This window comes from Elgaria multicarinata, chromosome 8 (assembly GCF_023053635.1).
Source record: "Elgaria multicarinata webbii isolate HBS135686 ecotype San Diego chromosome 8, rElgMul1.1.pri, whole genome shotgun sequence".
In the NCBI taxonomy this organism is placed as follows: domain Eukaryota; kingdom Metazoa; phylum Chordata; class Lepidosauria; order Squamata; family Anguidae; genus Elgaria; species Elgaria multicarinata.
The window spans coordinates 51,579,710-51,604,644 of record NC_086178.1 but is presented as its reverse complement, the minus strand read 5'-3'; the positions used below and the strand labels follow the sequence as shown (position 1 = coordinate 51,604,644).

The 24,935-nt window shown below is 40.8% G+C and overlaps 2 protein-coding genes across 4 annotated transcripts in view; one reads left to right on the top strand and one right to left on the bottom strand.

The window, feature by feature from the left end:
• MAP3K13 (mitogen-activated protein kinase kinase kinase 13) overlaps positions 1–9,787 on the top strand; it is a 52,277-nt gene extending 42,490 nt beyond the window's left edge. For all 3 annotated transcript variants that reach the window (XM_063132342.1, XM_063132340.1, XM_063132341.1), the window contains 3 exons: positions 176–246; positions 868–1,165; positions 3,015–9,787. In XM_063132342.1, coding sequence (XP_062988412.1) covers positions 176–246; positions 868–1,165; positions 3,015–3,116 — 471 coding nt within the window. In that variant the 3' untranslated portion in view covers positions 3,117–9,787. The remainder of the gene's footprint in view (positions 1–175; positions 247–867; positions 1,166–3,014) is intronic.
• A 2,393-nt stretch (positions 9,788–12,180) lies between these two features.
• On the bottom strand, positions 12,181–24,914 carry TMEM41A (transmembrane protein 41A). The gene is made up of 6 exons (XM_063133233.1): positions 24,860–24,914; positions 23,719–23,974; positions 20,130–20,283; positions 17,351–17,512; positions 15,700–15,838; positions 12,181–14,667 (listed from the first exon to the last, which is right to left on the bottom strand). Exons 1-6 carry the CDS (start codon positions 24,912–24,914, stop codon positions 14,450–14,452), a joined length of 984 nt encoding a protein of 327 aa, XP_062989303.1. The 3' UTR covers positions 12,181–14,449.
• Positions 24,915–24,935: the final 21 nt, after the last annotated feature.

Sequence of the window (24,935 nt, the reverse complement as noted above, 5' to 3'; positions counted from 1 at the left end):
TGCTTAATTTATTGCTTGTATCCAGGCTTCAGAGTACTTTCTATATAGAGCTGTATTCGGAGATACCACTTCATGAAAAATGCTACCTTATGAGACTTGCTTTTAGATTTGAATCCATGTTGCTTCATGTTTGTAAGTGATTGGCAAGTAACATTGCCCTTTCTCTCCTTGTTAGAGTGGTGATTACTCTTCAGAAGAAGAAGAAGGAGAAGTAGATAGTGAAGTGGAATTCCCGCGGAGACAGAGGTAGGACTGCTCTAATCTTATCATAATTGCTAAACTAAGCTTTGAGTTAACGAAAGGAAATGAAGTTTATGTGATTTAATTTCATTATAGCATGATGAGAACTTAGAGGCTGGATTCAAACCTTATTTGTTTTTTAGGTTCTTCAGAAGGGAGAGTTACTTGTTTACCTGCAGACTGAGAAACAATCCAGAGCAGGGGTGGGAAGCCTTTTCTGGTCTAATGGCTGAATTGGTTCCAGACTATCCCATTCTGGGCAGCCTGCCAGTAGTAGGTGGAGCCTCAGCCCAAAGTGGGCGTGGACATCCTCTGCCTCCTCCTCATCTGCAAGCTCTCCTTGTCTCCTCCTCCCCATAACTTAATTTATGCCAAGACTTCTCCAGGATTCAGCCAGTCTGTTTTCAAAACTGATACTAACTTTCCCTCAACATTGAAGCTAGAGTCCATGCAAAAAGGAAAAAAAAAACTTTTTTCAAGTCCTGTGCATAATAGGTACCTTTTTTAGAAACGTCAGACTTGGCCTTCTACTGACACCTTGTTTGTGTTACCCTACCTTACTCACTAGATCAAGCGCATGCAGCCTTTGAATCAAATCAAACCAATTAAGGTGTTCTTGATTTGCAGGCCTCATCGCTGCATTAGCAGCTGCCAATCCTACTCAACTTTCAGCTCTGAGAACCTCTCTGTGTCTGATGGAGAGGAGGGCAATACCAGTGACCATTCCAACAGCCCAGATGAGCTGGCCAATAGGCGGAAAGATCAGGTGGCTGAGAAGCTGGATGAGATGCTATCGCAGACTCCAGAATTTCCCATTGAAATCTCTAACCAGTCTGATGGCCTTTCGGATAAGGAGAGTGCTGTACGCAGAGTGAAAACACAGATGTCACTTGGCAAGTTGTGTCCAGAGGAACATGGCTATGAGGTCAGTAACGCTGTCACTTTTCATATTTATGTCATTAAAATTAATTAGGTGCTTCAGAAACTAGGGCTTTGTATATAAAGTGCAAAACCTGGACACTGGTCAACGCACTTGTTGCAAGGCTGCTCTTTTCCCATCTCACCCAGGGTATCAATGATCCTCTGGAAAAGTGCTTTCAAGTGCTCTAGCTGGTTTTGACTTCCTCCTCCCACCAATACCAGGATCTTTAGCTAGAAATGGCCTGTGATTTTGTCCAAAGCCCTTTCTAGGTTCCCAGCCCCACAGAGATATTTCCTAGTACCACTCTCCATGAAGCCACAGTGCCCTGCACTGAATTCTTCCAAAATATTCCTAAAGCAGGGAATGAGATGAACTAGCTAGGAATAAAATTCATAGCCATTTGTCCATAAGGTTTTATTCACTCCCACCTGAAGCCATGAATATCCTGGAAGTCCCAATAGTAGTTGCACCTGTTGCTGCATTAACATTCATGGTGTTGGTTCCCAGGGATGGCCTGGAAATGCCATTTGATTTATTAGCAAGTTGCCAAAGAAAGCTTATTCATAGGTTCCATGAGGCCTTATCATGAGATAATAGAGCTGCCACATCCAACTAATTTAGATGTCCTCTGAAAAAGGGATTTCTTTGCCAAGATTCCTTGTGGGCATAAGTGATTTGGGGATACCCTGAATAATATTGCCACAGTGGCTGAGTTCATTTTTGACTTCATGCATATTTAGCCAATGCTCCAGCCTCCATACCAACCTTTGACTAATTATCCGGCACCTTCAGATGGTGCTGCCTGAGCAGAAATTCCCAATTTGGAGGGTAACTAAAGCCTTGGGTTAAGTGAAGCCTCTCTTGGTTGGCCCTGTGAACAAAATAGTTCAATTCTGCATGATTAGTGTGTGCAGAATAAATTATGTAAATAACACAAATTATGTGGTACTTCACTATTTGACAAAGCAGTTTGATTAGAAATTTCTATTCAGCCATAGATGTGGTAACCACTTTTTCTTGTCTTAGCCACGCTAAAGCTGCTGCTTCCATCTTTCTGTAACTTTGTAATCTTATTTTTAAAAAAATAAATTTGGTCAGTCTACACATATGAAAAAATCATGTCATAAAGATTCCCTGGATTTCTATCATTTCATACTGCAAGTGTGTGACTGCATGTTTTAATACTTTCTCATGTTAAAACAAAACGAAACAAAACGTCATTGCAGAAGGAAAGCTAGCACATGGGATGGCGGCTACATTAGAATTCTCTTCCTGATAGACTGTTTTTTCCATAGATGTATAAAAGGAGAGCCATTCAGTCCCTTTGTTCCTAGAGCAAAAACATTCCTAAAATTAAAGAGAGGGCCCTGGTATATGACGACATAGCATTTCTCAGCAGACTTTAAAGGCTCAACTGTTAGGTCAGCCTTTTTCAGTACATGGCTATTTCTTCCCCTATTATCTAGTTCTCCTAAACCTTTTTTTTTCTAAAGGGACTCAATTTTTTTGTTTTTGTTTTTAGAACATGCTCCATCTGCTGGAAAACAAGCTTACTACATGGCCTTCATCACTCTAGAATTTGTCTTCCAGCACAGTAATCTACTGTATGCATTAGATTCCAAAGAAACTAAGGGCTGAGCCACGTATTCAAATAAATCACATGGTACAGAGTTCCTAGGATTTTTGATGAGGAATCCGATCTTTCAGTGTTCCCTATATCAGCATTTCTCAAAGTTGTTGAGCATGTGGTTTCATTTTGTATTGAGAGGGATAAAAAAGTTTCAGATGAAAATGCTGTAGACCCAAAGTGCCAATAAATAATTCCAAATGTTCTCTTTGTTTTGTGATACAGAATCCTGGGGAGTTTGGAGAATCAGATGGTGACTCTTCAGATGGAGACTGCTCTGATGCGACTGTGAGGACCAGTAAAGCCTGCAGCTCTGCAACCTTGTAATGATGAATCTCCTCCCTCCTTCAGCCATTTGATCAACTGGCATTTTGATTCCCCAAGGGCCCTCTCTTCATTCCTTCTCTGAGAAGCTGCTTCTCCACCCCATCACCCAAATGATCTGCAATAACTTGAATCTTTGGAGAAATGTTCTGATGAATTAGTTTCTCAGTGAGCATTTCTATCATGAATGGCAGGGATGTATTTTATTGAATAATTGAGCTATTGTATCATATTTTTGGCATTTTAACACTTTTTACTCTGAAGAGTGGTCTGAATCCATAGACAAAATAATTAGTTGCAAAAAAATGTTCGCAAGGCAAGCCTGTGAAAGAGAATAATCTTTTTGAGTCTTAGACAGCATACATGGACAGGCTAAGTTCTGATGCTGCTATTTTGACATGGGACCAGGCCACATGGCTCTGAAGGGCTGGAAATAAAAGAAGGGAACTCAATGACTTGATCATATCCAGTGAAGCAGTGGATGAAGTAATCTGTGAACCTATATCATCAGTGTACTCAGCGTAGCATTACCAATAGGAAGGTGTTCACATTCCTGGAAAGGTGTGTCTGAGTCTCTGCTCCCCTGGCATGTGAGAGTGGGAGCTAATCGTGTTTGTTTTTTAATTGGTATTTGGTTGGTTGTCACATCCTGCAGCTGTATTCTAGCCTCAGCCTCACTCCAGCATTTTCCCACCACCACTATGCCACTGTGAGATCAGGAGATACAGCATGGAGTAGCTGGAGAATAGAGAGAAATGGACACGCTCTTTAGCTCACCGTTATCTTCCTCTCCTTTATAACCTGCCTTTTGTTTACTTCCTTCAATTAAAAACAAATTGAACAAATTGATGTTGAAGATCAAGAACTCACAAGCCATGGAAAACACATTCTGCATATCCCTAGGACAATCTGGAGGAAGAAACTGGAACTGTTCCTGCTATAGTGGACATTCTGCTAGGACACAATAAGAGAGGGTTGTCACTGGATGAAACCAGGGGAATTGCATGGCGTGGACCATGCTTTATGACTCTCCACTGTTTCTCTAGTGCTGTTCTGATAGGGAAGCACTGGCAGCTTGTCAGGCTTGATGCAAAGTAACATTTGAAATGTTGTGAATGGAAAATGCTCTTCATTTTGGGTCTGAGGGAGCCTAAGCCATATTTCCATAGTGATGCATTTTGGATTGGAGAGAGCCTGACACTATTGCCTTTCCTAAGGGAAAGGTATTCCACCTTCCTTCTGCAATACCTCATTCTTCCTAAGCAACTTACTGGGGTTTATAATCATGGCTTCTTTAAAAGAATTGTCCAACTGGAGCAAAACCAAAACAAAAAAGTTATAATTTGGTTTGATAGCCAAAGTGTTAACAGTGATCTTGGCTGTGCCCCCATTTTGTGTCTAGCTAGTTACGTTTAGGGAAGAAAGGCTCTTTGTGTGGTGTGCAAAGTTGTATCCTAGCAGGATTCATATTTAAGGTAGTGAGTAGCAGTTGCACCCCCTCACCCCACCCCCAAAATGAAGGGCAAGGATGGGTTGCATGCTGTGCTGCTGTTTGTTTACATTTAATTTGATTTTTTAAAAATAATAATAGCATAGTGGCAAAATGAAGGGAAATGCTTTACTAATACAGAGAGCAGTATTGTACGAGTTAAATTATTCCATATTTTTAAAATTCTGTAGCTGGACTACATGGATCATAACTTATGTTGTTATTTATTTTAATTTCTGTAGATTAAAAGCAGGGTTTATTGTAGCACAACATATTGGTCCCATTTCACTTGCTCCATGGTTCCTCATCCCAGGAGGAGCAGGAGCCAGTATTGTGACCTAATTACCTTCTATAGGCCTAGTGATGTGACGGCCCAGAAAAATTCAAGATTTTTTTTTCTAAGGACCATTTTGTTTGTTTTTTTCTGAAAAATTGAAGAGCTTTGGATTATGAAATATTTTCTTTTAGAATGTAAGACAGGTATTTATATATTGTTACTTAGCCTACTGCCCCAATGGTTTCTTAAGATGATGTAATAAGAAGACTTATATAGAAAGACTAGAGGTGTAGAATGTCTGGAAATAATGAACCCGTGGGGGGAAATGTTCTTTTTAATCTTTTCTGTAAGATTCCCAGCACGGTTATTGCGTCCATTCCTTATATTGATCGAATGTATCTTTACTGATAAATATGTAGGGCTGCTTCAAGTCATGCTCAGTTTCCCAACATGTAGTAGAGTCACCATATCATAAAATGGAAGAAAATGTGTATTCTTGATAGTTTAGGTTTTGTTCTACAGAGTCCTTTCTGGGTTTGTTATGTTTAGATATTATTGCAGTCAATTAATGTAGTTCTAATCTAAAACCCACATGTGAAAAAACACTGTCATTATCCTGCCACTGTCACCAGTTCTAATGGAACAGTTCATAGGAAGTCCCTAATTAGACCTCACTACTAGGGAATGCTGCCTCAGCTATAACAAATTTTAACTGCTGCCACTAGAGTGAACCCTCTTTACCTAAAATAAATTCATTAGCCTAGTTCCTCTAGCGTAGGTAAGCATGGGTTTGACACCGCAATGAGAGACAAGCTTTCAGAATTAACAAAAAGCAAGATGTTCATTAATAGAAATTATTTACAAAAGTGAATAAAACGTCACTCTTCGAATAATAGGTTGAGATTGCTTAAAGCTTCTTAAAAGTAAATATGGTTGCTTACCATGCCTAAACCGAGTCTTTAAAAGATAGTTATAATTTTATGAGCAAACCAAGGTATACATAATATAACTTTAGGAACATTAAGGTTGCTTTGTATTTCTAAAGCAGCTTTCCCCAACCTGGTGACCTCCAGATGTTTTGGACTACAATGCTCAGTATTGCTGACCATTGGCAACACTGTCTGGGGTTGATGGAAGCTGAAATCCAAAATATCTGGAGGGCACCAGGTTGGGAAATGCTGTACTAAAACAACAAAGTGACTTAAGATCAGTAAAGAACTCTTTAAAAAAAAAGTGTTGCTTATTTTTAGATTTTCCTTTTTTTATATAAATTTCCCCCCAAAATTGTTTTCCCAGAAAGATAAAAGGGAGAAAAACATTCCCCCCCATCCCCAAGGCTTCAAAATTTCCAGAAATTTTATCTCTGTGTAGGCCAGTCTTATCTTGCCGGTTGCAGCAACCAATGGACAATAACACATGGAGTACTAGGCCAGTATCAGAAAGTTGAAGCAGTACTAGGCTGCATGTGCATGGAGTGTAAAATGGGTCAGATGCAGATCCTAAAACATCTTGGCATGTTTTATCCTCCTGCTGCAGTCCAGAACACGGTGAAATATCCACCTGAAACACAAATAAGTCCTGTTCACTTGAAGCGGCATCTCCCTCTCTAAAGACAAGTCTTCCTTGAGCTTTGTATCCTTACGTAAGACTGATTTGAGCTCTGCTTATTCTGAACAAAGATGTTCCTAGCAGCTTATGCCCTTTCTGCCTAGCTATGTAGCTTGAGGGTGAACTACTATCTTTGAGAGTCCCATATATGCTATTTATTCACACTCCAATAAATGCCATTCCATTGGTATATGGGCCAGGCTGTGAGAGAACAGAATATTACTGCACCACCACAGAGTTAATTCAGACACATAACTTGGTGTTTCGTTTGGGAAAGCTTGCTTGCTTGGCATGATCTGAACCAGGGGTGGGAAACACGTGGCTCTAGACCACATGTGACCTCCAGTGCAGCCTCCACCACCCTCCCAATTTGGAGCAATTTGATTTAAAAAAAAATTAAAAGGAAAAAAATGGCATCTGTAAGATACTGTGGAGTGCCAAAGGTGTCAGCTAAATGTTACCCTTTTGGTACTTCATTGCAGCTATGAACACCATTTTTAATACACACATACCACCCACACACCCACACACTTTTTTGGACCGGACAAAGTTGCCCACCCCTGATTTAAACTCTATTTTTCTTTTGAATTTTAGCCCATTCTTGCTGGTCAGACAATTACTCTGCTTCATTATTACTAGACATTCATGTTATGGGTGTCTTACTCAAAAATATATTTTGGGATGGATCTCTGAATTGGTAACTGTCTGCTTTGCTAATAACATTTGCAAGCAAACTGACTATTTGGCAATGAGGTAACACACCCTCTCACAAGAAGATTCCGGTTTTAACAGCCCAGGATTAGCTTCGTATATTCTTGGAAAGTTCCCTTTTTTGAAACAAGGCAAAGTGAGTTACCTTGTCATGAATGACAAGAAGCTACATGCTGCTTTTCCCATGCAAAGAACCTGCACAGTGCTAACTTTTTCAAACTATCTCTTCTTTGATGAGTTTCATACCAATCCTTCCTGCCCAGGACATAATGCAGAATTGTGAACTTTCCGGAGTTTTGGGCAAAGGATTTTTTGTGATCCTTAAAGTAGAAGTATTAAGTTTGGAGTCTTATGCATGCAAAGCATGCCTTACCACTGAAGTACAGCCTTTTCCTAGAGGACATTTCTACATCAGGAGAATGTGTCTGATTTAATGGTCTCTGTTGTGTCTGGTAGTCGTTGGTTGTTTACTTTTGGTATTTGCACATATCCTGCACCTGCAGATGTCGTGCTGCACAGTGCAGTTCTTTAAGAGATTACTTGAAGGTTCAAGAATAATTCATGAAGATGTGACTCTGGCAGCTGCAGTCTCCAGAGATACCCACTTTCCCCAGCAATGTGCGCCCTGTGTTTCCCTTTACATTTAAAACACACCCATCCACCCAGTTTTGTCTTGACCCTCCCCAAAGATAAATAAAATAAAGAGCTCAAGGGTTTAAGGGACATTGATTTAAGATGTCTAGTGAATTGGTACCCTAAGAATGTCGTGCTTTATTTAGCAACTTGTTTTGGGGTGTGTCTAAGCCTCATACATTAAATGCAACTGTAGAACATTCCAAATTGTTAAATACGATTTGTGCCATTGAATGCAAGCATAGAATTCTTCTAGAAACATTTCTTCTTTTTTCCAAATTAGGTTGATCAACTTCTGTTCAATTATAAACTGGTAACAGAAGCATTGGATGTAAATTTTAAGCATCAATAAGACTAATAATCTCATCTTTCCTCATCCTATTATGCCCTTTGTATTTTCCCTAACAAATATAATCTCACAGCTAAAGAGAGATCCAAGTAAGGGGAAAGACAAGCCAATCAGGTTTACTAAGTTGGAGGAAAACAGTGGTATTGCTGCTATAGTTAAAACGAGAGCTGCTGAGCTACATGTTATGGTCACCATGATAATACAGCTGAGTACCATCCCTGCAATGCTTTAGTGTCTAGGAGCACTTGCTACATGCTGCAGTAGTGTCACATGGTGAGTTTCCTTACTCCTCAATCCATATCATTGGTTCCTTCTGCTTGGGGCAGAGCAACCCACGGGATGATGTCATGTCGCACAGTGAGTACTCCTAGATTTTAAGGCAGAGTGGGGGAATGTGTCACAGGGATACAATTTTCTATGACATAGCATGTAGCCTGTCTTTAAACAGAGACATGGTATAGTGCTATTATTATATTATTCCAAAAATGCTGTACATGTTCTCCCTCAAAAAGGATAGAATTGCTAACCCTAAAATTTGGATCATGATGAACTGTGACCTAAAAACATACCAGTCTAACAGAGGTGAGATTTTACATGGCTGTTGTTCTCTGGAGTACGCAAGTTACGTTTTTAAAGTTTTCTCTTAAGTGTGAGGGCTAAACACTTTTTAATATGGAAACAGACTCTCAGGTATTTCTGTGACTTTGGGCTCTTTAAAAAGCCTGCTCTGTTTGTTCTATAGGTCCAACAAAAGGTATTCACTGTACCTACTTTATTCTCTGGGAACAACACTCCAAAGCACTAAATATTAAGAGACATGATCAGAACTTTGGGAGTTGGTAATACTGGTACTGAGAAACACACACTGTATTGTTCTTTCCTTTCCTAGAAAGCAGTGTCACATTTACTGGCAGAAGAGGGTAGCCTTCATGCTTTTTTTCACACATTAAATTGAGTTTGTATTCAACAAGCCAGTTGGCACAAGAAATGCTTTCTTAGTATACCAACAACAACAATAAAATGCATTCTTGTAGGGTAGGAAAATAGTCCAGTCTTTGTGTTAACACTCTGATAGCAAATTAGGGACTGCAAAGGAATAGATGGTTCTTCGTTGCAGAATCGAGTACTGAATCTTTAATTCAATGCCATAAACCAAACAAATAATCTTATTCAGATTATGAGTACAGTATTGCCATGTGTGTTGTTATCAAGGGTGAATTTTCTTGCTGTGTTACAACTATTTTGTGCAAGGGCATTACAATATTATAACTGCCTCATTAAATGTTTGCCAGTAATGACACAGCAATCTAAAGCATTCTTAGAATAAGCAATGGAAGGCAAATGACTTTTTCAGGTCATTTTCCCCTCTCTTATAATTCTTAATTACTGGGTCCAGCTATGGCACAATCGGTATGGTGGCTCATGGTTAGGGGAGTTATTGGTTTTGTGTTTCATATGAAATGATAATTTCATCTCCTATGCTGTCTTTTCTCCCTACCCTATGGCTTCCTGAGGCAACTTGATTTTTTGTTTTTGTATTGAACAGCGTATAACAATTGGGAACAAGACTGACTATCAAAACAGATGCATGGAATAAAAGCCAGTGTACCTCATGTGCTTAGAGGCTCATATGTCCAATGTGGTGCAGTTACATATATTACACCAAATATATATATATATGGGGCAGGGGGGCAGTATAAGTAAATTTTTGGTAAATTGCATGTGCTATTGGATGGAGTTCTGTATTTCCAAAGATTCCCCTCGCCCCCCCCCCCCCCGAAGACCTTATGGATAATATAACCTGAAGAATTGCTAATTATATACTGAAAAGTACATGTAGACAGTGCCAGCGGAATGATGAAAATTATTTCTTAGAGCACTTGAAATTGGTGATTAAGACCATACTGTCCTATTAAAGAAAGAAAATATCTTGGAACAGGTATATACTGAAACGTTAACTTCCGGCTGGTACTACTTTTAAACTGTTTAGTCGCAGGCTATTGCACTACAAGCACAATCTACATGGGTGATTTAGTGTGCAGTGAGCGCACTTCATGGTCATTCATGACACATGTTGTGGTCCCTCTGCAGCAACTGTGCAGTTTCCCTCTCAAAAAAGCACATTTTTGTAGTTTTACTGTCTTTTTTCCTAAAAACATGGCTCTGACATAGTTGTGTTGCAGTGTGCCCCACCCTCCCGAATTAAATCATGCTTACTGGGTGTGCCTAGGGTTCTATCTGTGACCTGGCCAAGGGCTGTTTTTCTGTCGTGTCATTATCGGGTATGGCCTGTCCTCTTTTCACTCCCATTCACAGTAGCGTGCTGTGGACACAGGCTTCCTTTCCCATTTCACTTGGCACTATTTCACAGTGGCACTATTTGGCAGTTGTACCCTTTTGATATAGGGCACTTCGAGCTTTCCTACTCTAGTTTTTATTTTTACTTTGCACTATTTTGCAGTTGCGCTTTTTCAGTTTCAGGGGTTGGGTTAGAGCTTTTCTGATTTGCTTTACTTCACAGTTGCTTACGTTCATTTTAGGGGCTTTTAAGAGCTTTGCAGCTACTTCATGGCTATGCAGAAGAGCGTAGGCTTACAGTGCAATAGTGTGCATGTTTACTCAGATATGGATTTCAATGACTGACATTTAAGTGTACAAAAGATTGCAACCTTATTCTCTCATTATTTGCTGTTTCTCAGATCATCAGATTACTGCATAATAGAGTTGTGCTATTTTCCTACACCAGGAACCCTTCCTGAACACACCCATACAAGTCTCCTAATCTTGTCAAGATTTGCTAGATTTAGTGCTGTAAACCACCTTGGAAAGACTACAATCTTGAAGAGTAGCTTAAAAATGGATTTAAACAACAACAAACTTTAAATGCTTGAGGTTGCCAAATACCAAATTTTTGGAATCTGGGATTACAGAAATAGTTTTGAGCTACAATTCAATTTTCAGCAAATAGGAAATCAAGCAGCTTGCTAACTTTTGCTTTGGTCAAGAATGTTACCCCCTTTGGAGAATGGGGCTTAGCTGGCAAATGGTGAGCAGTCGCCTACCAATTTTGTTGACACTTCAAGAAAAAATGCTACCATCCAGCTAGTTTCAATGTAGCTATCCTATCCTATCCCACCCCCTCCTACATAAAATTTATTTTATTACTACTTGGTTAGCTGAATTTTAACCCTAATAGATCACTGTTTATCTCACCTGTAGCAGGCATCTACCTGGCATTCTTTGCCTAAGAGAGTAATTTAGAGTCCAATTCTATGCATGGATACCCAGAAGTACCATTTAGTTCAATGGGACTTACTCCCAGGAAAGTATAGGATTGTGTTCCTCTTTCTTTAGCTGAAACCACAGTTCTACCTTCAAGCGACTCTCCAATATCTCACATACTTTAGCCACCTGAAAACCTGATCTTAATTATCAGATGCCAATAAGGCTGTGTTTTATATCTACTTCCTTTGCCAAAATGATCAAAATACCCTAGGTACTTAAACCTGTTTGGGTGATACAAAGGAAGATGCAAATAGCTTACCTTTATCTGTTACCAGTAGTGATATACTCAGCTTGATATAAAAATGCTGAGCTTCTCCAAACACTAATTTATGAAGCATAAATTATAGACTCTGCCTAGTTCTGCCCATTAAAAAAAATCCTACAATATAACTTTTCTACAAGAAATCAAGCACTTCTTAGGGTATGTGTGTGGTAGCATATCCTTTTAGTGCCATATAAACATATGAAGCTACAAACTGTTTCCTTATCCAATTATGACTTAAGGATGTAGTGCATTATTTTTTGGCTCTGTACCCCGTTCTTAGGAATATTTAGTACAGCAGGATGCAGGGGGAGCTAAAATACAGCCTTCAGTATGCTGTTTTCTTGCTGATAGTCGAAGGTAATCTACTGTAAACAGAGTGGAAGCAGAAAGGCTTTTTTCTTCTGTAGCCAGTTAGGAAAGCTCTTACAAAGACACAGTGCTTAGATGTCATTCATTTGAAGTAGTTAAATATATACTTTGATATTTTTACACAAAATACAACTGTAGCAACAGTTTTCACTACCATTTATCTGGTACAAATACAATTGCCATATAAACACACACAGTAGGTAAGGCACTTAATTTAGATGTACAGTAGTATCTGCTCAGATGAATTCAAGACACACACATTTCTCTCTCAGCTCCAAGTTGCCTGGCATGGAGCACATACATGGAAGCTGTTTGCATGATATGACAGTCCACTATGGTTTTTTAAGCAGGGTCCTTGTGGTTGCCATTTTGACTATGCTACCCCTGCTCATGTGAACTCCATGATATAAATAATCCTTGCATAAACCACGGTCTGTTTCATGGTTGTTTAAACCTCGCAAAACCCATGCTTGCCAGGTTCACATGACACAACAACCCCCAAGCAGAGTTGCATATGCAATCTGGCACCTGTGGATGCCATGAATCATTGTGGGTTAAATAACCCATGACGAGCCATGGCATGTTGTGCTAACCCAGTCATGGAGTCAGCAAATACCATTCTGAGAATTTTGCTGTAAACAAGGATGTTTAGCCACCACTTGACTGGAGGATAGAGAGTTTGTTCCATCAACACCACCACTTCCACTGCAGATTAGAAGAAAACACAACAGGCTGTAGCTTCTGAAACATTGGCCTGGTACTCTGAGATGGTAACATTGTCTCATTACAGACATCAGGGAAAAAAGGGTCTAGTTTACCCTTCTCACTAACATCTAGATTTCTGTCTATTTTTTTTAATAAAAAAAAGGTGCATTAGCCCTCACCTGCATTCTGAAGTAGTGGTATGACCCAGACACTGGTTTACCATTTTAGTGAGAATTAGGCCCTTATCAAATGGGAGGCTCAAGGACGGTTTTGTAATAGTGGCAATTGCTCACTACTATTGGGGGATAGATGAGCAGAATACTGAGATGAAGAACAATGGGCTTGATCAGGGGTACCAAATTCTGATCTTAATGCTCATTAAGGAAAAAGGAACAAAGGAAAAGGAAAAAATGACAGCCACATTCACAGAAGTTTTCCCACCGCTGAAGCAGCAGACTGCTCCAATGGACTAGCAACACAGTCATTTCAATTATGCAAGTAAGATAAAACACAAGTACAAGGAACATGAATTACAGTTTTTTCCATCCAATGAAGCATAAAGAAATGTTTGTGGTTACAAACGGTAATAAAACTTTTGCTTTGGCCAGTGGCAAAACGGTAGAACATGGTTTTCCAGAATGCATAGTGCTACCGAGAAAATGATAGAGAGGAACCTCACTAGGCACCAAGCCTAAACTCTTTGAGGAGGTAGAAGTGTTCAGGCTTGGTGCCTAGTGAGGTTCCCCAGAGCCACTCCACAGATTATCCACTAACTATTTGGGGACTACAAAGATGCTCCTTTTCACCAGCAGTCAGTAGAGGCTTGCAGGAGTAGTCTGTCTTTGCATGGGTCCCTCAAAGAAGGATGCAGAGGTAGCACTTCCACCAGAACTAGTTTTGAAAAAAGCAATAATACTGCCCTAACACTGCCAGGTGCCACTCTCCCTTAGCATAAAACATAACAGCTGCTGCAAGAGCCACGTACTGATGCTACAAGGTCGAGACAGCATGTGGACTCTACTATTATCACCACCTCTTCAGCACACAGGAAGGAATAAGCCAGTCCTGTAAGACTGTAGTCTCCTTTGTCCATGCGTCTCTTCTTTGCAATTCCCAAAGAGGCACAAAGGGGGTGCGGGGGGGGGGGAGGAGATAGTAAGGCAAGGCTCAAATGCATTCCCTCAGTAGGGGAGGTAACATGATTCAGTTCTCAGTGCAGTTATTCAGCCACTCAACACTTGTCCCATAGAACACACTGTCACTGGCAGCAATTACTGCTGCTACATGTGATCTTTTCTTGAACATGCTCTCCATGCAGGAAGCAGCCTCAGACTTACTTCCAGGCAGATTCTAGCCTCTAGTGGTTCAAGTCGGTGATAGCAAAACCACACAGCACAGAAGATTTTCTATTCCCTTTGACAGCTTTCTAGGTACAGAATTCATTGGAACGGTCACAAATGCCTTTTATAAATGAGACATGCAAGTCTCAGTCATCTTTTAAAAACAGTATTTAAGAACAGATTTCTCTGAAATCTGCCAGTGGCAGGGGGTTCAGAGTCCAGTAAAAACAAAGCAACTGGTTAGAAAGAATTGCATCTTCCCCATAAATAGGCTTCCACAGTATCTGGTCCCAAACCCAACCAATTCAGCTGCTCTTTCTCCCATTGAGATGAACTCGCTGGTTATCGTCCATGTTGAGATGCTTCTGACTGAATTTCTTAATGAAAGTCCCAGGAATTAATGCCACCATGGCTATAGCTAACATCTTGAATAAAGTACCCCAGGAGAAAATTGCATCTAGGGAGGTGATCTGTGAAAGGATTGAGCCTGTCTGGACACAGATGAAGTTATATGGGATGAGACCTGCAGAAGAAAGAGGAGAATCCTCATATTAGAAAAGTTTCATATCTCACAAATTCACCGTTGACTTCTGTGGATAATGTCTGCCTGCACAGAGATTTATCTGGATCTTTGTACAGGCAGACCTGCACAGTCATATTCATGGCTGAGTATTAGAATACAAAAGGTAGGAATAGCTTGAATGTACAAATATTTAGGGCAACACATTTGGGCATCAAGGAAGGTGAAACAGGCAAATCAAGGAGAGAAAAAGGAGAGTGTGGTTTGGATGTGGGAATTTCAAGAATCCATTTCTTCAGTGCTCACAGGGAAAGTTGGAAAGATTTTCTTACTTGAGCAATTGACAGTATTTGTCATTTTCTCCACAACAGTCCAATCCAAGCTTTTATCTTAACATACTCTTGATAGATTTGGTTTTCCTAAGTAATTTGAGAATTGATGAACTTCTGAACTTAGGGATATTGTTCAATTTTCACATTAAGTGTGTTTGAGAAGGATCTTCACTCTGACTGATTTTCCTAGTGCCTTCCGAGGGAAGGAATGTAGGAGGGACCATAGAAAAAGGGAGTTAATTCACATCTGGATATTAACTATATAATTCATACTACTCTTTGCCAATGGTCAATAGACATTGGTAAAAAAATAAATTCAAGTAGGGGGAACACCTTTAATTACAAATCACCTTGCAATTTCCACTATAGGGCTAGAAGATAGGCCATCAAATTTGAATACACAACGGCCTGGTTTGCATGACATGACAGCCCACCGTGGGTTAATTTACCCAAGGGAGCTGTTGTGTTCTGCTATGCACCATTTTTGCAAGGCACTCAAATAAGCCATGCCTTGGGTTTTAGGGTTATTTCAGGGTTGTCTAACCCTCAATCAATTCTTGCTACCTGTGTTCACACAACACGATAAGCCATGGCAATTGCATCATGCAAACCATTTCAATAGGAGGAAATGGGCATGTCTATTCCTATGTAAAAAGGAAAAGGGAGAACAGTATATAAATGTGTGCACTACTTTTGATCTTACCTATAAGAACAGACAAGAAAAACTGAGTCACAGGTATGTTCAGGATTGGAGATGCGAGATTGAGAAACCAATTTGGAGTCATGGGGAACAGCCTCAAGAACAACAACAAAAAGAACAAGGAATTTCTGTTCTCTTCCACCTGCCGCAGACAAAAATAAAACCTTATCAGGCCAAAGTGATTCCCACTTGCTTGCTTTTTAAAAACACCAACATTTTTTTTCAACTTTCTCAAAGTTTGTAATACAACCAATTCTCAAGATTGTTTTAAGGCATTTATAAAAGTGGCGATTGATATTATCACTAATAATCCAGGAATAAACTATAGCAGGGATCTTGAGTTTGCTCCTGCTGGTGACAGCATCCTCTGAGTGGAGTTCTGGTCACAAAAGACTCCCACCAATGGAAATCATGGGAGATGACTCTCACTGTTTCCCCCCTTACCCTGCACCCCCTTGTTCTTCCTGTAAACTTGCTTGAGGGCTGGGGGACCCTCTGGAACACAGTAGAGGGGTATAAGGAGGGGGAAAATTTCCTCCCCATCTTCTACAGGCAGGATCTTCTCGTGGATCCTTGCCCCATCTGTGAATGGAACAAGCCCTTCATTTACAGAAGCCTAGCTAGGATCCACCGCTATATAAACATTCTGCACAGGTATAATAAAATTGGTGGAAAGCAATAATTTGTTCCCAGTGGGTTACACACAACAGAAATCGTGGCAGAACCTGGATGAAAGTGAAGGATTAAGATTGCAAGGTGACAAAAGCAGCCTGGAAATCCTCCCTCTCCTTGAAACATATATCAATCTCTTACTATACATTTCACTGGAACAGATATTCTTTAAATTCCAGCCACTGAAGTGTAATATACTGGCTGTAGATTCAACTGCTGAGCCCTGAATATAGGAAGGTGCCTTTTGCCAAGTCAGATCATTGCTCAATTTAGCTTAGTATTGTCTATACTGCCAGGTAGGGATTTTCCAGGGTGGAAAATCCTGGGCTCCACAATTCAAGAAGGATGCAGACAAGCTGGAGTGTGTTCAGAGGAGGGCAACCAGGATGATCAGGGGTCTAGAAACAAAGCCCTATGAAGAGAGACTGAAAGAACTGGGCATGTTTAGCCTGGAGAAGAGAAGATTGAGGGGAGACATGATAGCACTCTTCAAATACTTAAAAGATTGTCACACAGAGGAGGGCCAGGATCTCTTCTCGATCCTCCCAGAGTGCAGGACACGGAATAACGGGCTCAAGTTAAAGGAAGCCAGATTCCGGCTGGACATCAGGAAAAACTTCCTGACTGTTAGAGCAGTGCGACAATGGAATCAGTTACCTAGGGAGGTTGTGGGCTCTCCCACACTAGAGGCCTTCAAGAGGCAGCTGGACAACCATCTGTCAGGGATGCTTTAGGGAGGATTCCTGCATTAAGCAGGGGGTTGGACTAGATGGCCTTGTAGGCCCCTTCCAACTCTGCTATTCTATGATTCTATGAAGACAGGAGTATTTGCCAGCCCTACCTGGAGATTACCAGGGACTGAACCTAGGACTTTTTCCATGTGAAGGATGCGCTCTACCACTGAGCTATAGACCTTATTCATTACAGTGTCACACAGCAATTTATACTGTTCAAATTCTAACAATGATAGGGAATTTCTTACCTTCCTTTGAAGCATGGCAACTTTATCAGGAAAATAGTAGATAACAAATTTTTTCCCAAATACATTGGATAGGCCGTAGCAACAAGTGGCACCCACAGAAGTCAAGGTAGAACACAACAGGAGTCCCATCCATGGTCCAAAGAGAGCCCCCGCAAGGATGTTCTGTTAGAGCAAAACTAGATAGTGATCCAGTCCATAATAAACTGTGGGGAAAGCATGAAGGACTCTTATGAACCATAAGAACTTAAGATCAGACCAAAGGCCCATCTGGTCCAGCATTGCGTTACCAGCAGTGGCAAGCCATCTCTCCAGGACGCCCACAAACATTGCATAAAGCCCCTCAGACACAGGACCTGTGAACCTGGAGGTTCCATTCAACTACCATGGCTAAAAGCCATTTATACACCTATCCATATGGAAGTTGTCTATCTGCTACCATTTAAAGCAGGGGTGGAAAGCTTTGGCCCTCTAGGTGTTTTGTCTAAAACTCCCATTATCCTGCATAATTGGCCATGCTGGCTAGGGATGATGGGAGTTGTAGATTAAACCATCTGGAGAGCCACAAGTTGCCCAATCCTGCTTTAAAGCCATTTAAGCCACTGGACATACACCTCATCATGAGGCAGAGAATTGCAAAAATTAATTAAACATTGAGAAAGACTTATCTTTGCCTTATCTTGCATCTAATGACAATCCATTTTATTGGATGATCCCAAGTATTAGCATTATATGAGAGGGAGATTTTTTTTCCTTTATTTTGTTACAATTTTATAAACCTCTTACATCCCCCCCCTCCATAGACATATTTTTCTAAACTAAAAGCTCCAAACATTTTAGCCTTTCCACGTTAGGAACATGTTGGTTGTCTTTTCTGCATATTCTCCCATTCTACAATATCCTTTTTGAGACAGGGAACCAGAACAGTGCACAGTATTACAAATCTGATCATGACAGGTAAAGCCATAAGAATACCGGTTGCTTTGCTGCGACAATGGACTGGATGAGGGCTAATAAACTGAAACTCAATCCAGACAAGACTGAGATGCCGCTGGTGGGTGGTTCCTCTGATCGGATGGGGGGCGTTCAACCGGTTCTGGATGGGGTTGCACTCCCCCTGAAGGAGCAGGTTTGTAGCTTCGGGGTTCTCCTAGAACCATCTTGGTCACTTGAAGCTCAGGTGGCCTCGGTGGCACGGAGAGCTTTCTACCAACTCTGGTTGGTGGCCCAGCTACGCCCCTATCTGTACAGGGATAACCTAACTTCAGTTGTCCATACTTTGGTAACTTCCAAATTAGATTACTGCAATGCCCTCTACATGGGGCAGCCTTTGAAGATGGTCCGGAAGCTGCAACTTGTGCAAAATGCGGCGGCCAGATTGATAGCTGGAACAGGGAGGTTTGAGCATATAACACCGATTCTGGCCTGCTTGCATTGGCTGCCTATATGTTTCTGAGCCCAATTCAAGGTGCTGGTTTTAACCTATAAAGCTCTACATGGCTTGGGACCGCAATACCTGATGGAACGCCTCTCCCGACATGAACCTACCCGTACACTGCGCTCAACATCTAAGGTCCTCCTCCAAGTTGATGGTGCTATATAAATAAATAAATAAATAATAATAATAATAATAATAATAATAATAATAAAGTGCCTACTCCAAGGGAAGCTCGGAGGATGGCAACAAGGGAGAGGGCCTTTTCAGTGGTTGCCCCCCGGGGAGCCTCATCGGGGAGTTGTGGAATGATCTCACCGATGAGGCTCGCCTGGTGCCAACATTGTTATCTTTTCGGTGCCAGGTCAAGACCTTTCTCTTCTCCCAGGCATTTTAACAGCATTTAACAACGTTAAGTTTGTTTTTAATGGACCCCAGAATTGTTGTTTTTAAATGGATACTGTTGTTTTTATACTGTTTTTTAAGTTGTTGACGGTTTTTAAATTTTGTATACTTTTAATGTTTACCATTTTTAATTGTTGTAAACTGCCCAGAGAGCTTCGGCTGTGGGGCGGTATATAAATGTAATAAAATAAATAAATAAATTTATTCTTTTCTTTGATACTGTTGTATCAAAGAATACAAGAGAAAAGGAAGATACAAATTCAAGTAAAAATTTAAAAAAGGACGATATTATTACAAAATAGAAAAAACTATCAATTTCTCTATTTTGTAATAATGTCCTTGTTAAATGTAATAATATCGTCCTTTTTAAATGTCTGTATCAATTTATATCAATATTATACTTTGACCCAGAATTCAGTAAATGGACAATATACCTTTATGAAGTTTGCTGTTCTCTGCCTCCTCTCTATGTCTAGTCAGCTTCATTAATATTGACATTTGAGGAATAAGCCAAACTTTGGTGAACTGTTCTTTGATGGTCAGAGCTTTATGTTAATACCAGTTCCTCACAAATACAATCTTAGGTGCTGCAACGAGTTGAGGAATTAATAATACATGTTTAGCTCTCACTGTATCTTCTGAAGAGCCCAATAATACCCTGAATGGATCCTACTGTGAGTGGTCTTCTCTAAGGTAATTTTCACATCTTCAAAGAGTTCTACTTGACTTGTACATGAATGGAACGACACAGTCCTTAGGAAGAATTCTACTCAACAAGTGGCAAGAGTATACTACAACGACATATGGATCAGTGGTAACCCAGTTCAAGGAATTGCTAGGCAAGTCCTCCAAAGCCACTGACATTAGAGGAGAGGAGCAGATAAGTTTTCAGAGGAATGTTGCAAGCCCAGTATCTTGGTATTTTGTGGATTGCATACATACCAGAAAGCTGGAGCCGGGTATGGCGAAGCACTGCTTGTATAGGTAGGCACTGCAGAACAGCAGCAGCACATATGCATGATGCTCTGTATTGTAGTATCGTAGAAATTGTGCAAGCTCTTGTAGTTCCTTTAGGTCTGAAGGGAACTTTAATGACCTGATAAACAAAGAGGATCATCAGTTCAGTTGCTAACAATTCATGCTGCCAGTGAAGGTGTTCTCATTCTCCAGGTGTTTTCATTCTACAGGTGGCCCAAAGAATAATTATGTAAGGCAAGCAAAACTACTGTGTCACCCTTAATACTAACATGTTTATTGCAACATGGGCTATCATTGGACAATAAACCAATCTAGCTTCTAAGTTGCAACAGCATTTTGTCTTCTTGCGTCTACAAATACCTGGACTTCTGGAATGAGGTTAGAGGGAACTGCCACATCAAGAGTCAGTCTGCCTAACTGTTCGTTTGGAAACTAAACATTAACATTCTGAACTGTTTAAATCCAGATAGTATTATGAATCTTTAACAATTAAAGATCATAAGCAGCTATAAGAATGGGGTGTGTGTGGGAGGGGGGAGGAAATGGTAAGCAGAGTTACAGAAGAGCTTAGTCTACAGTACAGTGTTATGCCAGCCAGGAAAAGACCAGAAACCTATACATAACAATGTCTGAAGTGAAACATTCAAGGAGATTTATAGCATTCCAATTGGCACTCATCAGAAATACAGGCTGTTTGTTGTTCTTTCACTGATCAGTTGTGGAGTCACAGATCTCTTATGTGTGGACGTAGTTAACTAATAGTACAATTCAACCACACTTTTATGCAATCACGTGTAAGAAAATGTACAATGGGAATCTTTCCCCAAGAGGAGAGATGGGACAGGGTTCTCTTTACTTCACATAAAGAGAACCCTCTCAACTAAGTTTTAAAGTTCCTCAAGGTAGATGGGCTAGATCCTGTTGGCTCTAGGTACACCTCCCTGCTGATGGAGGGATGAAGAGTCTTCAGCCCAGCTACACCCCATCATCCATCTTCAACAACCTTACAAAGAGTTTGTGCTAGAAACAATTGGCAATAAACATATTGGAAGTATATAGTCATTTAAACATACTTGCTGACGCTTGTCAAGAATCAGGAAAGAGATAACATTAAACAATATACTCTGAACTCTTGACCTGAATTCTAACTGAAACTAGTCTGTAAATGCTGATAACACAAAGTCCAGACTTTTCAGTGGCTCACCTTTAAGAGCAAATTTCTTGTTCCTTTTATTATTATTTTTTATTTTATTTTTTGCTAAGAAGCTAAAACTTGGGTTGGAGCCAAATTTAGGCATGTGACACTGGGCTGGTGAAAGCAACTCTCCCCCTCTACTCTGCATGGTAACCCCTCTGAAAATGCTACGCAGGTCAGGTGACCCTAATGAATGGATAGTGTATGGGGAAGAGACGATCCCCAAAATTGGGAGGAGGCACCTTCTGTGGTAGAGCTCTGCTCATGGAAGGTGCCTCTGCCTGATTTTGTGGGATTCCCTTTCTCTCGCATAATAGCCAACCCCATTTAGCAGAGTCCCTTGAACCTTTGCATTATCATTTTCAGAGGGCTGGATGGGCTGCCATGAGGAGGAAAGAGCAGGGAAAACTGCTTATGCCAGCCCAGTTGCAAGTGCCTAAATCTGGATCCAATCTCTCATCTATAAATCGTCCTAAGAAATTTGTTTGACCCACACCGTTACTGCAATTCAAGAACCCAACAGGTTCTATATCTACTTCAGGTCCATGCAACTGAAGTCATAGTTCTTTCATTAAAAGTGTGTCCTTCCTTTAATTGTGGCCACACAGTTATTAATGCCATTCATTCATTGTTGGTTTCAGCAAGCACCAACTAGATACTTTTCTAGCAGAAACAGGAGCAGTATCTTTACCCTGTGGCCTAATACTATCACAGAGCCATTTGAATAGAGGGTGAAGGGGCTGGTAGCAGAGTAAGGAAGATGCTGTTTAGTCAAATCTTGGTTAATGAAGAAAGCAAGCTACATATTAAATTGCTAGTGCAGTCTACCTTAATCAAAGATGACAAGTCAGAGTTAGATTTTATTCAACAGGGATTCTAACACAGAAGGAGAATTTTAACTTAGGCTGTATTTTTCCATAATACTCAGAATCTCTCATGGTGTCTGAAATCCATAAATTTTGCATATGATTAGTTGCTTGTGAAAATTTAAAACAGAAAATAATATTTTCTGTTTTTGAAATGAAGTTATTTAAAATTTTAAAATACAGCCTTAATTACTACAAGACACGTGCTAAATTAGGAATTGCAAAAAAGAATTGCAGTGAATTCTGGTACCTGTCGGGTGTGATGGGCTACTGCTTAGCTTTTTTGTGGTAAAGACAGGTTGCTGGTTTTACAATTGTTTAAAACTTAACAGAACAGTTATTCAAACTCCTGATATGTATATAACCTAAAGTCAAAAGAAATAGAAAAAAATCAGCAATATTCTCTACATTGAGAAGACATGTCTCTAAAAAGTACTGGCAGAAGTTAGCCATGAGGATAATTAAAATCGAATATGCTATATTTATTGTTCTGGAAAGACCCAGACCCCACCACAGTTCTCCCCACCCACCCTTTTACATAAGTTTTAGACGTCTGGTTCAGACAACACGCTAAACCATGCTGCTTAACCACAAAATGGTTAAGGGTCTGTTAACCATTTTGTGGTTAAGCAGCATGGTTTAGCGTGTTGTCTGAACCAGGCCAGCGTGTTGCCTGAAGTAAGTCATCAGAAATGCAGAGCACTCTTTTCAGTGTAACTGTAGGGGTATGTTCGCCATGGCAAGTTCAGGGATGCACAGACAAGCAGCCAGGGGCAAGATGAAATAACCACCATGGTAATTTCACCAACAGATTTATTAGGACAGGAGCATTTTGAATTCAGCAACAGATTCTCTTGCCTACAAAAACAAGCCATGGTATAGTCAATCATATGTCTTTCTGCTGCCAAAGCAATTTCAAAATAAATCAAAAGTGCTTTCCAAAGTAGAGAAGAATCAGGATCACTTACTATGTACTCTAAAGGGACCTCAAATCACTGCAGCTAAATGGGCTTTTGAGGACACACATTTCCAGAACTTCTCGCGATTAGATTTCATAATAACTTCCCAGGCCTAAACTTAGTTCATAGCATGCAGCAGAAGCGCAGGGTAGCATCGGATTTCGGCGGCGATGTATTTTTAGGATGACTCACCGTTGCCAGAGCCCTCAGTAGAAACTCAGGACCTTCGGCTCTCGGGACACGGGAGTGCAATTAAATTGAGAACGCCTCACTTAGCCCATCCTTCGCGGAGTTGGCATTAAAACAAGGATCCCGATTTAGTCACACTTCAAACACACCCATTAAAAATCAATTGGACTTAAATCCGTCATGTCAACTTAAGTCCTATTGAATTCAATGGGTTTTCTCTAAACATGACTAAAACGGAATCCAATCACAGCGCAGCTCCAAGAGGTGGCAGGTCAAGCATTGCCCATTACCGAGATTCCACTCAACCTGTGACCCCCGAAATAGCGAGGGAAACGCCAACTCACCCACTTCCAGCGCGCGGTTCTCCGGGCAACCGCACCGACAGCAAATAAAGGCCCACCGTGGCCGTTCCCAGGACAAACAAGAACCCTCCGAGCGATCGCATAGCTGAGCTTTCACAAAGGCCTCCGGGAGGAACGAAAGAAAAGGAGGAACTAAGAGCGCCAGACGCCGAACCCGGGAGGTTAAGTACCTGCGCTCTAGAGATACTGAGCCGCCCATAAACTAAAAAATTCTGACGTGACGCACAGCCGGAACTTCCTGTACAAATTGCTAACCGCCATTGTTCACGAATGTTTTCTATGTGCGCCAAGTGGCGCCGCTCTATAATTCTATGGTGAAACCCCTCTAAACTTTGGGCTTGGGCATTTTAACGAGAGAAGGATAAGGGCCGCGGCGGAGCGCACCCTACGGGTTCCGCCCCCCACTTTTCCATGTGACTCACTAGGTTCCTAATAGAGGATTTGCTGCTTCCTCTTCAGTCTGTGCTTGCCTTCCCTTGTGTTTAAGCAAGCGACGGAAGCAGGTGGGCCGCTTTTCTCTGCCAGGGTTGACCAGGGATACAGAAAATGACTTGGCGACCTGACGTTGCTAGAGGAAATCTATATAAACATATAGCCTGACCCAAACTCAGAGTGGGCTATACCACTCAATAGCCGAAGCTCTCTGGCCGTTTCAGAGCAATTAAAACTATAACTTACAAATTAAAAGTTTAAAACTATAACATAAGCAATAATAACCAAATAAACCCTAGCAGCAGTGCAAAGATGTAAAATACAGTAAGGGCACAATCCAATGCATGGTTAACCCGATAAAAGTCCTACTACAACTCCCAGCATTGCTGGCTGGGAAATACTGGGAGTTGGAACAACTTTTATCTACCTAAACATGCCCACGATTACGCCCTAACAGATTTTAAACTGAAAGGGCAAAAGGCTTCTGAAAGGCATGTTTCTTCCCTTTTAGTTTTGGGTTTGTAGCCTCAGAATTAGGAGAGGCAGGTGAACATAAGTAGAACAACGTGTGTGAATGAGGGACAGAGAGAAATTTAAACAACAACTTAGGTCAAGTGAGGGGAAACTTTTTCAGTGGCTGAGTTCGAATGACACGCTAAGCAACGGTTGATTTCCATGTATCTCCTATTACCGCCCCCCCCTCCGTTGATTAGCGTGTCGTCCGAACTCAGCCCTTGTCTCGTCATATCGATGGTAAAAACAAACCT

What these genes read in the sequence shown, in the direction of transcription:
- TMEM41A (XM_063133233.1), bottom strand. Translation starts at nt 24,914, where the DNA reads ATGACGAGACAAGGGCTGAGTTCGGACGACACGCTAATCAACGGAGGG. An exon ending in AATCAACGGAGGGGGGGGCG is followed by an intron (nt 23,975 to 24,859) that starts GTAATAGGAGAT and finishes CAATTTGTACAG; the next exon opens with GAAGTTCCGGCTGTGCGTCA. An exon ending in TACCCGGCTCCAGCTTTCTG is followed by an intron (nt 17,513 to 20,129) that starts GTATGTATGCAA and finishes TTGCTCTAACAG; the next exon opens with AACATCCTTGCGGGGGCTCT.